This window comes from Manis pentadactyla, chromosome 6 (assembly GCF_030020395.1).
Source record: "Manis pentadactyla isolate mManPen7 chromosome 6, mManPen7.hap1, whole genome shotgun sequence".
In the NCBI taxonomy this organism is placed as follows: Eukaryota; Metazoa; Chordata; class Mammalia; order Pholidota; family Manidae; genus Manis; species Manis pentadactyla.
The window spans coordinates 138,997,599-139,015,135 of NC_080024.1; the positions used below are offsets into that span (position 1 = coordinate 138,997,599).

The 17,537-nt window shown below is 37.6% G+C and overlaps 1 protein-coding gene across 1 annotated transcript in view; it reads left to right on the top strand.

Annotated features, from left to right (window-relative positions):
- DCC (DCC netrin 1 receptor) overlaps positions 1–17,537 on the top strand; it is a 1,164,464-nt gene that overhangs the window by 1,067,484 nt on the left and 79,443 nt on the right. The window contains exons 23-24 of the mRNA XM_036918577.2: positions 8,101–8,263; positions 16,622–16,848. Of these exons, the coding sequence (XP_036774472.2) occupies positions 8,101–8,263; positions 16,622–16,848 (390 nt within the window). The remainder of the gene's footprint in view (positions 1–8,100; positions 8,264–16,621; positions 16,849–17,537) is intronic.

Here is a 17,537-nt window from a genome sequence, read left to right on the forward strand (position 1 = left end):
GACTATTTGAACTTCCCCTTCAAAATAGAATGAGTTCTCTGAAAAGAAAGCCCAGCCCAAATATACATTAACAGAGACATCAACAAGAACTTTTCTCTTCACAGGAGTCAGACCTCAGATGAAGAGAGTGACACTAATTGAGAGAAATGCATGTCACTGTATGTTATTTATTTATTTGTTTTTATCGTTTAAGATTCCTAGTGAGAAATGTAATTAAATTTGATCTGATATACATTATCTCGCAGGGGAAAGTCATGAAGGTAAAACAGATGAATGGCATCCAATGACTTTGAAGCAGTTTAGATAGATTATTGACATCAACCCTTCTCAATTTTCTGCACAACTTACTGATGTTTTAGATATTTCATGGGATGGGATGGATCAGCAAATGGGATGAATAAAGCACCTGAAACATTTCTAGAATCCTTACTGGAATAACAAATTATTACAGGTCACTTGACTAATTAAGGTTAGTTGATAACCTCAGACACATGGGTGGTGGAAAGCAAACAATCTGGTTCCTATCCCATTTTGCAAACTGGTAAATGATGGTAAATATATAATTTGACTTTAGTTTGGGCTTTTACAAGCAGAACAGCAAAGGCATCTGAAAACTGTACCTCCCTAATCATAATTCTGCTAATATTTTATGCCTTAAAAATGGAGTGTATTTTCCATTTAGATGCACAGATGAAAATACCCTGACTGATAAAACTCCAGCCCCACCCTGCCTTTTTACAAAGTAGGCTGCATCAACATGAACATTTTAAAATCCGAGATTTTGAACTTCATATATAATGAAAATTTCATACATCTCCTCTTAGAGTGACAGACTTATAGAGGTTTCTTATCTCTTCCTACACTAGCTGGATTCATCCTTCAATGAATTATAATAGAATGATAGCTTATTGTCAGAATACTCAAGCAAGTTGCAAATAAATTTAGATCTCACTAATCATTTATTTTCTCTTACAGTATGTCACTCTTTTAAAAATGCACACTTGGAATTCATGTAAAGAAAAACAAAACTATAGTTCATGTTTACTGTTGTGTTGAAAGTCTTTAATTAAATTGAGAAAACTGAAGAGGCTTCCTAAATTATTTTATGATGGCAGGTAGAATCAAAGTTAATGTGTGGCTATATGGTAATATTTTACTTTTATGATGCATTCAAATTTATGGTCCACATTTTTAAAGCGGGAAAACTTCAACTTCTGAAAATGTGATTTTATAGTTTACATTTGTATGAATGACAACAGTGAAAATCACTTCAATTGATTCCTGCTTTTCCCATTGGAAAAGATAAATCACCAATTTCTTTTTGTTGATAGGTCTTCCTATAATTTCTGAAATTAGTAATTTTGGTTGGAAAGTGTACAAACCCTACAAAAATGTTATATTGGCCTCAATATTTGAAAACTAAATTAAGTTTGACAGGTGTTGATATTTTGGCAAAGTATTATTTTAAAAATCAATGTGAATTAATTTTTGAAAACTCAGAATCATATTAGGGGTTCTATATAACATGACTTATATTCCACATTTAGGAGAAACGGCCACGATTTTCCCTGTAGTTTTGAAAAACATTGTTTTGTTGTTTTCAGAACTCAATAACATTTTACTGATCTAAATAAAGTATGCAGAAAAACTCTTCCCATATTTGCATGAAGTGATCATTCTGAGGTTGGTAAGCTATCATAAGACACTCAGCAAACACCTTAATGCCAAAAGAAGGATCCTGAAATAAAGTTTTATAGTGGATTCCATGATGGAAAGATAATTGAAGCAGTCAAGAGTTTCAAGTGCTAGTCTACCCACCATTCAACCATTATCTATCCCAAATGATTTTAAAGATCCCAGGCTAATCCCAAACCCCAGGTTCTAGAACTGACTGAGCCAGGGAGCAGGACTGTGAACCAAGTCACTTGAACTCTTTGGATCTCAGTTTTTCTTGTGCATATAGTAAGTGTAAAAACTAGACCAGGTTTCTCAACCTTGGACTGTTGCCATTTGAAACCAAATAATTTTGTGGTTGTTATGGGACTTGTCCTGTGCATTACAGGATATTTAGCAGCATCCCTGGCTTTTACCCACCAGATGCCAGTAGTAGTTCCCTTCTCCCATGTTGTAACAATCACAACTGTCTCTAGACATTGCCAAAACCACTCATCTACATTACTGTTCCCCAAAGGTGGCTCCAAAGTACATAGGTCCCATGATAAGCTGTGAGAAAAGTGTTTCATTGTCGAATACACATTGGGAAACTTACTTGGCCACTCATCTTTTGCTTGAGAGAGTATCTCTGCTCACGCTACACTCTTGATGTGGTGAAGTCATCCACTCCCAGGGCTTCAAATTCCATCTGTACGTCAACTCTCAAATTTATATCCCTAACACAGACCTTCTAGTTGCCTCTTTATAATTTATCATAAAATCTCAACACTGACGTATATAGTCAGGACTGAGCTTCTGTTTATCCCTCATTGAACCTTCCCTCATCTCAGACATAAGGACTATTACTGAAGCCTGACCCTGACTCTGCCTTTCTTTCCTCCCCCCACATGCAATATGCTTTGTTCATTTGCTTTCAGACTATATTGTCCTGTCCACCTTGCCTGAGTGCAGTTGCCACCATCTCAGTTGAAGCTACCATCATCTCTCACCTGGAGAACTTCAGTATTGTCTTAGCTGCTCTCTCTCCTTCTACCACGAGCCCTCTCCACACACAGTTGGAGATGTCTTGTTAGAACAACTTTAGTCTGTCACATCCCTTGCTGAAAATCCTTAAATGGTCTGCAGATAACTGAATGTGATCCACAAAGCTCATGTATGAACTAGGTCCTATTTCTCTTTCCAGCCTCATTTTTTATGCCTTTTCTCTTTTGCTCCTAATGTTCCAGACACATGACCTGCTCTCAGTTCCCTTGCAAAGGAACAGGGACTAACTCCTAGCAATACTCCACGATTCAGCCCAAATGTTATTTATATAATGAGGCCTTTCATGACCTCCCTCTTCCTCCAAAGACCATTATGTCCTCATATTACATCTTTCTATATGAACTCTTCTTTTAAGTACCAATTATAGTCGTAATGTTATAATTATTTGCTTCATGATTTATTCAACAGAAGTATTTTCCAGTAAGTTGTAAGCTCCGTGAGGTCAACAATCATGCCTCTTCTTTTAGGGGGCTCAGAAGGGGTGGCAGTTCCAATGTTCTAACTTGGAAATCGTTCTCAGACCACACAATATACAAGAAGACAATGACATATAAATTATTATGAAATGATATAGGGCAACTCTATAAATACTTCCTAATTGTACCATAGCCTGGCTCTTGTTCCCTCTCTACCATTCCAGAAAAAAAAGCTCAGAAATGAAGCTTTCACAACTCTTTTCTAATAGCTATGTATTGATCCCAGATTAGAAGTAACCTGACATTCTATTCATGTCACGGTAACCCAGACAGGATACATATTTTATGTTGAAAAGGTCATTAGCAGTATTTTTCTTTCTCTGGTCCAACTGCTTGGGCAGGCCTATGGCTATATCCCAACTGTGTGTGTGCTTCTTATCACATAGAGTTTCTTTCCCTGCTTGAATCCTCTCAAAGATTTTCTTACCTCCACTTACTAGCTTTACTGCGATATAATGGACACATAAATTGTGCAAGTTGAAGGTATACAATGTTGGTTTGATACACTTACATATTGCAAACAATTATCTCTGTAGCATTAGCTAACGCCTCCATTGCATCACTTTTTCTGTGATGAGAACACTCAATATCTACTTTCTTAGCAACTTTCAAGTATATAATACAGTATTATTACCTATAATCACCATACTGTACATTGTATCATGAGAGCTTATGCATCTTATAACTGGAAGTTTGTGTCTAAGCAGTATCTCCTCATTTCCCCCAACTTCCTGCCCTTAGCCATCACCAGGCTTCTCTCTGATTCTGTGAGTTCAGCTTTTTCAGATTCCCCATGTAAGTGAGATCGTACAGTACTTGTCTTTCTCTATCTGACTTATTTCACTTTGCATAACGCCTCTAAGGTTCATCCATGTTTTGATCACAGCATCATATCCCCAGCACCTAACTGGATCTTCAGTACATATTTCTGGAATAATTGTACATTCTTGTACAATAATTGTACAAATAAAAATACATTCTCTATTGTCCTTACCTTACCTCTCCTGGAAATTTACAGCTCACATCAGTATGTTCAAAATCTGAGATTTGAGGAAAGAAATATGTTCTTCAATTTAATTGACCAAGGAACTCTTCCCAACCTCCAACGATGCTGATTAATATTTCATTTTAGGAAATATGGAGCTAGATTATCTGAGAAATTTCTTCTAGCCTATTGACCATATAAGACCTTATTTCAGGGGAAAATGCTTTGAAATATTCAATGCCATATAAATTTCTGTCAAAATTCAAAGACCTATAAAATTCTTAAGACATATGTTGAACTCGAGGTGTTCTGATAACTGAACTGTGATCAGGAAAGACCATAATTTTAAGAATTCAACCCCACCTATGAAGCTTTCATGGGATCTATTTCTCTCTTCAGAACTGGACCTGTCAATCTGATGTTCACTTTGCTTTCCAGCCTGTTGATATTATGTATCTATTACACAGAGCCATTGTGGCAGTGAGACCAGGTCCTAAAAATAGGAGCCAAAACTCCTGAATTCAATACCTGGTTTTATTTTCTATATGATAAATACAGTGTACTGGTCTATCAATGACCTTGCTTCAGCGTTTTTGAGGGCAAAGGTGATAAGAAACATAAAATATTTTTGAAAGCCTACAAAGTATTATAAAATTTCAGGGCATGGTTATTTTAGTAAACCAATTTTTCAGTCATTATTACTAATATTTTAGAATAATCAAATTGTGAAATATGTATGTTTGCCTTTATTAAATTTATTTTAAAAAGGATGAAAGCTTTTATGGTGATCAAACATCATGAAAGTTTAAAAAAACATATGATTTTTAAAACTATGACTCCCTTCTCGGTGATTTTAACGAAGCCTTCTCTAGGTCTCGAATACTCAGACACTGAATACACAAGCTCTCATGCAAACACCAGAAACAGATGCCTGGGGTGCTGTGTTTTACTTTAATTTGAAAAAAATCACCTAGAATGGAATTTGGTGATCCGTGTCATACTGTCTGCTGAGTGCCAGCTCTGCCAGGGCCTGTGTTCGGTGCATCATGTCCATTAGCTTATGAAATAATCACAGTGACCTACAGGATCTTTCTAAGCCTTTGGACTATATGCCCTGAAGCCCAAAAGGTGGTGATTGTCATCTGGCCCCTTCTGGACTCAGGCTGTCTTCTAGAACTCTTAACTGTACCAATCTAGATATGTGATCTCTAAAGTTTTTCCTAATTTGGAACCATCTCTCGATGTAGAAACATGGTTGGTTGTCATTTTTTTGCAGATTCTATAATGGTGGATTTAACCACTGCCGCTATGTGTCTGTAACCCCCCAGAACAACCCCTGTGATGCTTTTCTGGTCACTCAGGGACATGCTGGAGCATCGAAAGGTTTGAGTAGCCCAGGGCTTACAAGCTCCCCTGAGATGGAAACAAAGCCACACTCCACTTTATTGTTTCAGCTCTCAGACTGTAAACAAGCATCCCTTCCACAATACATTTCGTGCCCGTTTTTCACATTTTCGTGCTTTTTGTTGGTGGTTTCCCATTTTAAAATGGCCCCTAAATATAGTACTGAAGAGCAGTCTGACGTTCTTGATGCAAAAGGCTGTGGTGGGCCTTATGGAGAAAATATGTGTGTTAATTAAACTTCACTCAAGCATGAGTTATAGTGCTGTTGACTGTGAGTTCAATGTTAATAAATCAATCTTCTATATTAAAATAAGAAGTCTTTAAACAGAAACACACATAAAATAAGTTGTGTATTAGTTGGTTGGTAAAAATGCTGTGACCAGAGGCTCACAGGAGCATAACACTGTATTTCCTGTAGAAACAATACTTAATATTCCCTAATTCGGTGTTTGTGGTAACTTCATATAACAGTAACTACTGCAAAACAATGAAAATCAGCCACATCTAAAGACCACTGCACTTGACTTTCTTAACTGCCCATTTGATGTCAGATGTTCTGATGATTCAGCCTTTGAATTGAGACTGGGAAATTAATGAAAGACCTTGAATATCAAGTTTTAAACTGTTAGGAAGTTTTATGAAACAGTCATAAAGGCCTGGAATAAAAGATTTATAATGGGTCTTCATGAACCCTATGTCTCGGAGGCAAATGATATCAATATAATCTCACTAATGTTCAGTAGAGTTCAGGGTCATTATTTTCTGACTTGAAAAAATGATGTCTTCCTGAAGTGGGAATGAAAAAGACATAAGGGCAGAAATTTGAAAAATTCTAGTTTACAAGATTTCTTAAAATGTTGATAAGGTATACTTCTACATGTAAATCAAAGTTTGTCAGAAATGTTGAACTGTTAAATTTAACTCATGCTAGTAAAAATCCATGAGATACCCAAATGTCGCCATTGAAAGCTCTCACATAAAAAGTTAATTTATTCCAATCAATTAATTTATTAAGCACAGAAAGGGCATATGGAGATACTATTTTCAAATGATTTTTTAAATTGTAAGTACAACTATGATACAGAAACGTCTGACCTTTCATTACTTGCCTCATTCTTTTGTAGTAAATGTAAAAACGACTTCAAGGAATTTTATTTCTTTCCTTTATAATCAGAAACTTTTAAAAGAAAGTGCCATGTAAAGACTTTTGATGAATTCCTTCCCTCTGAGATTCAAGTTGTATCAGAAGTGCTTAATATTTTTCCAATAATAATGAGTCAGCAATCATTTATTTAAGTTTAGGTGATTATCATTTCATAAAAGTAGTGATTCTTAGATAACTTGTCAAAAGATAGTATTGTGATTTTAAGACAAGTACTAGGTTATTACATTCATTTGTGAGAAGTTAATTTATCTTTCATGTTGAGTACTATCTCTAAAAACTTTGTCATTTGGAAGTCCACACCAGAAGTATCCCAAATAGCATTGTATAGTATTAATTTAAGCAACATCTTATTTAATATTTCAGTAATATAATGATACTGTGAGCACTTACTCTGTTTCAGGTTCTGAGATGGTTACTTTGTATGTATTTTCTCTGAAAGTAACTGTACTCAATAACTATTACTATTTCCACTTCATAAACAAAGGCACTGAGGTGCAAAATGCCTGAATATTTTTCGCAAGGGGTATAAAAAGCTAATATAGGTTGTTAAAGAAACACATTCAAACTTGGGTGTAAGAAAATAGTCAAATGCATTGCTTTCTGCTACTTTCTAAATTACTTTATAAATAAACCAATATTTACTTTAAAAAAATTGTAGCTTATAGTGACAAACGATGTAGAACAGAGTATTTGTGATTACACTTAGAGTTTAAAGAAAACAATTTAAAGGGTCATTAGCCATACTTCTTTACATAAGCAAATTATGAAAGATGTCTTATTATCGTTATTTTCATCTAAATATCATCTCCCATGAGGTCCTGTGGCAACATAGGAAAACATTCATATCAGGCTTGATGACACTCTTTCAAACCCAGTGACTGCTTTTAACTGAGATTCATACACCCTTGGCAGGTTGAAAATTAAATGTGCTTTATAGATAGTTTCCTAAAAGAAATGCAAGTAAATAGTGAGTGAATTATGTCAAATAGTTAGTCTTCCACAGCACCATATAAGTAGTTTTTTCTCATAAACCACAGCCTTTTCTTGTTCTTGTCATGTTGGAATATGTATATTACAAAGCAGCCATTTTACCCTTCCCCACTTTCTACTCAACGTGATAGCTTTGTTCTTTTTTATTCATTGAAATATAATTCACCTAACATAAATTCTCCCTTTTAAAGTGCACGTGTCAGTGGTTTTTAGTGTGTTCACTGCCATTACCACCATCACCACTATCTAATTCCAGAACATTCTAATTCCAGAACAATGGGAATGCTTCATATCCATAACAGAGCTCAATAAACACTGAGCTGTCATATCTTCCTAAACCTGATATTTTTTTCTTCTCCCAGAGCCCCCCATTGGCCAGATGCACCCCCCACATGGCAGCGTCACTCCTCAGAAGAACAGCAACCTGCTTGTGATCATTGTGGTCACTGTTGGCGTCATCACTGTGCTGGTGGTGGTGATCGTGGCCGTGATTTGCACCAGGCGCTCGTCAGCCCAACAGAGAAAGTAGGTAACAGCTGGTTCCCAAGAGAAGTCACTGTTTGACCCAACTGTCACCTTTTGAGTTACATTTTTGACAGCTCTCTTCCTGTGCTCTTTCATAATTCACCACATGTTCCTTACCCCTGATGTGGGCAGTCCTGCCTTTTGTCCCTTCCAGGTCCATAACTTGAGTGAGTGAGGGCTGGACTTGCAAGCTTAATAGTAGAATCTACCTGGAGACCCACTTTGCCTTTCTGCTTGATTTTATTCTTCTGGGCCAGATTCTTCCTTTCAAGTGACGACAGGTGTTCCTTAAGTAACACTTGAAAAGTGGACTTCACCATGTCCTTTCTTATGGCCCTCTGTGCAGTTATTTACAAAAGGTTGGAGATGTGTGTTCCTCTGAAAGTATGTATTTATCTACCACTTTGGGCCTGAAGGCATTTAATCAATGCTTGTTGCATGAGTGACTAAATATAGAGTACCAAACTCACTGTAGTTATAATACTCTGGCGTGTTTAGTCTGGAGGCAGTAGTTAGGAGGTAAGAGAGATTCCAGAAATTCAACGTGATTTGTATTTCCTGGCTGTGGTTGATTCTCAGAAATTAAAAATTTTGAGGGGTTTTAAAATATTTTCATACTATGCAGGTCTAGGTTATAACACATGCAGAGAATGATATATCAAAGTACAAAGTTTAGAATGGAAAGCTGGTTTTAGTTCAGCCTGTCCCCTTCAAAGCAATGCTCCAGAACCAGAATCTTAACTTTGTGCCAGCCGGTTGTGGGAATCAGCAATAACCTCCTCGTTATTCTCTGCCTCTGCATCTCTATCACTTTCACATCCAGCCTGCTCGGTCTCTTTCAGCTGTACTCTCTCACTGGATTGGCCATAATACGCTCTTCCCTTGATTTTATTTAGTTTTTTCCTTTGGCCTTAGGCATGGTGCTGACTGCTGGCTGTTCAGGCCTGAGGCATGGGCCCATTGGGGGCTGGTTTGACAACTATATACTGTGCACATTGTTAGAGAAAGATTCTTTAACTAGTATTTTCCCCTCTCTCCTTAATCCCTCAGCCTTTTGCTTTTCAAAAACCCTATGACCCTATTTGTTGCTCTTTGATGTATCTTCCAGCATTTTGAAGTGAGGTGTACAGAGATAGGATACAGGAGGATGTACTCACTGAAAACGTGACATAAGAGTGTGGATGCAGTCTTTGTATTTAATTTGTATATGTGGCGGGACAAATTTTATGAATGGCTGACTTTATGAAGTTGGACTATCTTGAAGTTGGTGATAGCTGGTGCGCTAGTCCACTGGGCCCACATAAAAACCACACGGAATGAGCTTAACACGGCCAGGCTGTGTGTAAGCATTCTGGGAAGTCACGGTGACCAGCGGAGCTCGCAGAGTGCTGGGCACGGAGGAAAGCTCTGGGTGAAAGGTAACTGTGATGGAGTAGGGGCTTGGGCAATCTCTTAGTCCAGCAACCCCGGGAAAGGGTAGAACATCAAAGCGGCAGGTCTCTGAGACAGAGCTGAGAAAGATTCACACACAGGGAAATGGAGAGGCACCAAAACCGAACTTGGCCTCTTTATGATAGTTTTAAAAACATGGATCTACTCACTAAGTCCATTACATTGGTTAATTTAATTAATAAAACCATCTGTTGCAGTGTTGTGTTTTTTTTCCATTTTCCTCATTGTGAGGAGAGTGTTTGAGGGTTATGCTGACCTGAGGAGCCAGAATCTGGACATACTTGGTTTCTCCTCAGTGAGAATGCCAGTCTTCTCAATGTGCAAAAGTGGGATATGATGCTATTTTGAGAAACCCTCAAATTGTCTCAAATCCCTCTCTAAGTAAGCACTTTAAGAGCTTGGAGGTTTTGTTTCGAGAGAGTAGAGGCTGAGCCTCAGGTATGGCTTGTTTTTAAAACCAGGGAATGAGTGAAAGAATGAATCACTCCATGAACGACTGAAGCCAGAGGAAGTGAGTTCGCAGCTCCTGCGTCGCTGCCCCCGCGGCTTTTCCTCTCCCCACCGGCGAAGTCAGTCAGTGTCCAGTCGGCACACTCCTCACAATGCGCTTCATACATCTCTCTCCAGTAACAGGCCCACTGACATTGATCTTGGTCTCTTTGTATGTAGATACTAACACAAAGGAAGAAAAAAAGAAAATTTTCTCCTTCAAAATGTTTCTGAGTTTTAATTTAGCTTGCCTTGATTTCACTGAGGAGCCCTCCCTCACATACCACCACCACTGAGCCTTTTAGAACAACTTCAGCAATGCAGAGGAAAACAAAATCAACTCCAGTCTGAAACAGAAATAATGTCCCTAACAGGGTTCTCAGAAAAAGCAAGAGTTTAACGTAACTGATAAGGCAAAATAGGAAAGGAAACACATTCATGGGCTTCTTCAATATCTCTTTATCTGGGAGTGCTGGAGAATGTAAATTTTTCTTTGTGTGGATTTGAATTGCATCGAAATGGATTTGAAACATATTTTTGTATATTATTGGTAGCACTTTATTCAAGTTGGTGTTTATGCAATTTATTTTATGGTGTATCATATATATATATATGCACATTTATTTAATAATGAGGTAAGTTATCTGATGGACACACATTCTAGTTTGTAAAATTTTATTTTTAGGATATAAAACAACTAATGAAAGTTAAAACCCAAGTCATCACTCTAATTCTACCATTTCTTTAATTAAATTAATGGTATTTAATTCAATCTAAGGGGAGACCTAACTCCTAAATGTCAATTTCCTCAAATGAGACATACTTTCTATTATGCCCTCTACCTTTAAAACATTAAAATACCCCATGGAATAATACTAAGTTATAGAACACTTCATAGCATTTAGCTTGAAATTAATATGAAATAAAATAATTTTGTGTTTCCATCTAATTACTAATTTAACATTTTTACTACATTGAAGAGACATCTCTTCCACATTTTGAATTAGTGATATTATAGTAGAACATATGGAAAAATTATGTCTTATGAAAACTTAAACTGATGAAGGGGGTGGTCCTGTGATTTTTAATAAAGTAATAACATTTTCTTGGCCAAAATAATAGAACATGCATTATGATAAGTTAATTCTATCTATAGAGGCTAACAACAGTATGTTTGACATTGACAATATCCTGGATATCTTGGAGATCTAAGACACATGGTTATCATATTTCTAGATCAGTTGCATGGGTAGATGATCGGCAACTTGTTTGAATACATTAAATATAAATATGTAAATGAAATTCACTTGATAGAATCACCAGTTGCCTAAACCTCCAATTTACTTTGATATGTACACAGCAAGGTTTAAATATTAGCACATATTCAACCTTGACAAAAATAATTCTTTTCAGTATTGAGGATCATGTTTAAATGTTTAAACTCTTAGATGAAATCTACTGCACTTTATTGCGGGTCACTTTCAGTGATTTTCAGATTTTTAACATTTTGCTCATTTTTCAGTATTCACCACATAGGCAACCACTTGGGACGTCAATATATCTTAATTCCATCTCAGAAAATACAGGTTTATTTAGAATCTTGGACACATTTCCCTGGACTTTCAATACAAGCTTGTGTTTTATTTTTCATAGAAGTTAGTAGAATAAAAAGAATCCATATAGAGAATAAAAAGGCTAGAAACCTCTGGGAAAAGTTTGAATTTATGAAGCAGGAAAGGTTATTTATACTTCCTAGTATATTTTTTTCTTGGTTAACTTGCAGTCATTCTTCACACTCCTTCGGGCCTTTTTCCTTCCTGGAGTCTTCCTTAAATCCCAGTGAGGCAGGGTGTCCTTGCCTCAGTCCCCCATCAGATCTTGGGCACACATCTACCTAAGCATGAGAATTAGTATAGAGCTATTTGCTTCCTGGGACCTCAAGTAGAGGATGGGAACTAAGCACAGAGGAGGAACTTAATCATTTATCACAATATGGCAAAAGAATCTGAGATGATAGTAGTATTTTAGAACTTGACACAGCAGGTTTGAATCAAATGGATACTCAACCAGTGTTAGATCTTTCCCCTTGGCATCCCCAGCACGCTGATTACAAATGAAAAGGAAACAAATCAGAGTAATACGATACATGCAAAGTAAGGAACAGATAGGCCAATAGACAATCTGAGAAGAATCTTGCAAAAAACACTTCCAAATCGGTAATAAAAATTTTTTTACTATTCAAGTAATTACTATATGCTTAGCATGTGGTATGCATCATACAAAGTAACAAGTCTGAATAATGTTCACCCTTGGGCTAAAAATCTTTCTGCAATTCCGCACTGACTTCCTGATATGATTAAAAATCTTCCTGATAGAGGCAAGGCCCTCTATGATCTGGTTCCTTGATTTTTTTTCAGTTTTCCTACCTGCCATTCCCCAGTGCATGCTCCTTACTCCCACAGTGCAGAAATTTCCAAGAGCCATGCCATTTTCATTTACTTATTAAACTTCCAATGTCTAATCTATTGGTGCATTTCTAGTACTTAGCACATTTCTTGACACAGAGACAATATTGCATAAATGTCAACACAATAAATAAATGAATAAATGCGGGAGAAGTGACAGAGAGTCTGCTCCAGTACCACAGGAGGAAGCCAGCTCACACACAGGGAGCATCTGGCCAGCTCAGTGAGACAGACAGTGATGGCGATCAGTGCAAGGCGAGGGGTAGAGAGAGAAGAGGGAAATGACTGAGATATTCTAAGATTACACTGACCTGAAGTGGTCAGGAAGGTTTCTTGAAAGAGGCTTGAAGAGACTCTCAAAGAATAAGTGGTTTGTAAGTAAATAGGATTGTAAAGGTACTCTGGGCAGAAGTATAAGATCAGATAGATGATATAAGTAAGATCAAAAAGATAGATAGATAGATAGATAGATAGATAGATAGATAGATAGATAGATAGATAGATGATAGATAGAGATAGATGACAGATGATAGATAGATAGATAGAAAGATAGATATAGATAGATGACAGATGATAGATAGATAGATATAGATAGATGACAGATGATAGATAGACAGATATAGATAGATAGATGACAGATGATAGATAGAAAGATAGAAAGATAGATAGATGATTGATAGATAGATAGATAGTCAATAGATGAAACAAAGCAAAACACTATGATTATGCTGTGAATACTTTGCCACAGTATGAGAATGAGACAGCAGAGAGCCTTGGAAAGGTCCTTCACTTTGCCTTTATTTGAGAATGCATGGGTGGGAAGAGGTCTTCCTAGCCTACAGCTATTTTGTTTAAGTGTATTATTTTTAATTTTATTTATTTTTATTGAAGTATAGTTGATGTAAAATATTGTGTTGGTTTCAAATATACAGCATAGTGATTCAACAGTTAGACCCATTATTAAATTCTCACCTCAACTAGTGCAGTTACTGTCCATCAACATAGGAAGATGTTAGAGAATCATTGACTATACTCTCTGTGCTGCACAACCATCCCTGTGACCAGCTTATCTTATGATTGAGATTTGCCTACAGCTATTTTTGGATGCTGAAAAAGATGACTGGTATCTGTGAGAAAAGGTACTTGTTGGGGAGAGAGGAGCATGTGACATATTCACATAGGAAAACTAGCTTTAAAGTGAAAACAAACAAGTTGTTTTGATTCACTAAGACAGAGCTTCTCAGACTTCAAGTGCATCAGAGTCCCTTCCAGGGCTGTTAAAACACAGAATGCTGGGCCTTTCCCCAACCCCAAGTTTCTGATTCCTAAGATCTGGGCTGGGGCCTAAGAAGGTGCATCTCTAACAAGTTCACAGATGGTGCTGATGCTACTGGTCCAAGGGCCACACCAGAAAGCATTGCCCTTGGTCCATTTGCATAAAAGTGTGAAGATTGCGGTGGTGAGACAGAGGAAGGGAGGGCCACAGTGGGCAGTGGCCATTATGTCAGAGAACCAGCAGGTGGACAGAAGGCCAGGGTGATAGCTGTTCCAGGCTTTAAGACAAGCTTTTCAGACAGTTTAGTTACAAGCTGGTGTCAGTTTTATGACAACTTGCTACATGGCGGCTGGGCTACCACCCGCAGCGGAGGAAGGCCTCCTGTCCAGGGCTGAAGATTTCTCTCTTGATAAGAACATTTCAGAAAACAAAAGTGGTTAAAAGGTCTTTCATGGAATATATAACAAAAAAGGAAATAAATTCTGTTTATAGGTCTTTAGCTTCTTGACTGACAGTGAGATGGGTGAATGAGTAGCTACACAGAAGAGGCCTTGATCTAAGTAAAATCCAGCAGAAAATTGCCTATTCATTTTATCAGGAATGATAATCCCTTTTCCCAGAAGGAAGTTATAAATCACAACATACAGAAAGGCTTAGCCTCAATCAGATTTGGAACTTCTTTCTAATAGACTACATCTGGGGATGTTCAGTACTGTGGTATGAGGACTGGTGAATGAATGACTGAACGAATGAATATACAAACGAACAAATGAACAGGGCACGCATATAAGCGAGGGGAAATCCAAATTTGTGATTTATTTCTAGTTTCAAAAATTATTTGGCAACTTTCTTTATACCACAGGCTCTTCAAATATTCAGTTATTATAAAAAGTCTGATTGTCTTATCCTGGATCTGGTGCTGGTACTTTCTGCACGTAGTCATGTAGGCACTGGAGTTAAAAGGTTATTTCACATTTTGGTGTTTTAGAATGATAACAGGTTGAAATCTTTAAGTTTGAAAATGACATAAAAATTCCTCTAGACAGTTAGCAGGAGTAGATAACAGAAAGAGGTATGTGAGGGTTGCAGACTAGTTTCCCGTGTCCAGGTGAAGGACAAGGAAATGACCGGGAAATGGATGGTTAGAAGAGAGTTTTATCTTAGACACAGAAAATTATCTAGGCATTATTATAGGCTATTATCTAGAAGCAGTGTGGAGTGGCTGCCAGGAAATCAGCAGACAGTTGTTGAGAAAACATTAGAGCAGAAAACACCATATTTTTTCTCTAGTAAACTGCCAGATAAATATTAAGCCTGGAATTCTTTGTCTCCTATCCTCATCAGCATGTTTCCAGAGACATAACAACAGCAAAAAAGAATGTTAAGGAAAATTCAACAAATTACACCACTAACCCTTTATTAATTGCCTAAGATGTGCAAAGGTTCTCATTCAGCAGTTGTAAAAACAAAGCCTTGCACAAGTTACAAAGAGTTTTCACTGCAAGTAGTTTGTTTGAACCATTTAGCAGCCATGAAAGTGGCTGTCCTCATAAACCATTTACTGTAACTGAGGAAAGTGAGAAGGAAGTACTTCTCTGGGCTTCTGTCAAAGGTTAAATTTTAACTATCTTAAGTCTGTCTTAGAAGATGCAGTATTTTTTTTAAAAGAAATAGAAGGTACGAGTGGAGATTTTAGAAATTCTAAAACTACAGCAGAGTCTGAAAACTATTTCTGAAAAGGACCAACGGTAAAGTAGTTCAGGGTTTGGGGGACATACGAACTTTGTTGCATCTTTTCAACACTCTGCAGTATGAAAATGAATGAGCTCAGCAGATTTCCAATAAAGCTTTATTTACAAAAACAGGCAGTGGGCAGATTTGGCCTTTGGGCCATAGTTTACTGACATCTGCTATAGGGAATGGCTAGCGTGAGCATCAAGCTACTTTACTTAGCATCCAAGGAACATTTGAATCTCACTGGCCCAGAAAGAGACCACCACTGAAAAACAAGAGTGTAGCTGCCAAATTCTTATTGAGGAAAGTCAGAGACATTTGAAACACACTTCCAAACTGCTCTTCTCTTTTCAAAGGATGAGTCTGATTGTGTTTGCATCCAGACACTTAATGACTCCAAGGCAATGGTGCTTTATTCTCCTTAGAATGTCCTTTATGGGCCTTTTGTCTTCAAACAGCAGGCTTCCCCATTGCACATTAAATTATACAGCTGAGACACAGACTTTCTTCCTGGCTGTTGGCACAAATTCCGGCCTTTTATTTCTATTTGCCCTTTCAAAGCACTTTCTTCATTTATCTTCTAAACAGATGTTACAGTCAGGTACCTTATGCCTAGCTCCAAAGACTGGCATATGGCTCCATCTAACCCATTGTCACCTTGTGCATGAATTCACAGCCGGGAAGCTAGAGTAAGGTGAGCTCTGGCAGGCCGCCCAGGTCCTGGGGATTCGGTACCACTTCTCCTATAATGTGGTGAAGCTCCTGGGGAGAAGAAGAAAGGCAGCCAGGACAAGTCTGCCAATTTCTGGATTTCACAGGTTTCCTCCCGGGAACATTCTTGTTTCCTTCCCTGCTTCAAACTTGCACTGACTGAGAAAAAAGAGGAAGAGCCATTGAATAGAGGTGCTCACATTTGCCATCTAACTTCCTTTCCTTCCCTAGAAAACGGGCTACCCACAGTGTTGGCAAAAGGAAGGGCAGCCAGAAGGACCTGCGGCCCCCAGATCTTTGGATACATCATGAAGAAATGGAGATGAAAAATATTGAGAAGCCATTGGCCACTGACCCTACAGGAAGGGACTCTCCCATCCAGAGTTGCCAAGACCTCACACCCGTGAGCCACAGCCAGTCAGAGACCCAGCTGGGGAGCAAAAGCACCTCTCACTCAGGTAAATCTCTCTCCTCTGTAGGGTCAGAACAACATCCCTTTCTGAAGCTCACAAGGATTCCTCCACTCCCTCTTTTGCAGAGGTTTCCTTCCCACTAATAGTGTAGGTCATTTGCCAATAGTTAAAAGGATAGGATATAAATTTGGTTGGTTAACTAGTTTCTTTTCCATCACCCTGTTACTTGCCTCCTGTAATTATGATGTTCTTAAAACTTGTAAAAGGTAAGAGGTTGTGCAGTTGGGAAACACTGAACTATGAACTCTAAATGAACTGATTGCTTTTTGCTAAATCTTGAGCAAAAGTTTTATAGGGTGAAAAAATTTGAAGCTATTTGAACACTTTTTAGTTTCCTGTGTCTGTAGATACCTGAAAGTTTATTTTAAATCTGTCAATTCCTCACTTTAAAAAAAATCACTTTAGGGACCCTTGAATTATGAAAGCATTGACTATTCTGTTCCTGGGACCTTGATTACAGTGAAGACCAACTGTCATACCCAAGCAATTACAGTATATGATCATTAGCCTCATTTGATAAGTTTATCTGAAGACTTTGTTGGTATACAAAGTGATCTGAAGTAAAAAGACTACTGTTTAATGAATTGGTGCGGAATAATCTATGTCCAAAAATAACTCAGAAATCTAAAAATATTCCTCCTACCTATGTGCTCTTCTTGGTCATGTAGGAAGAA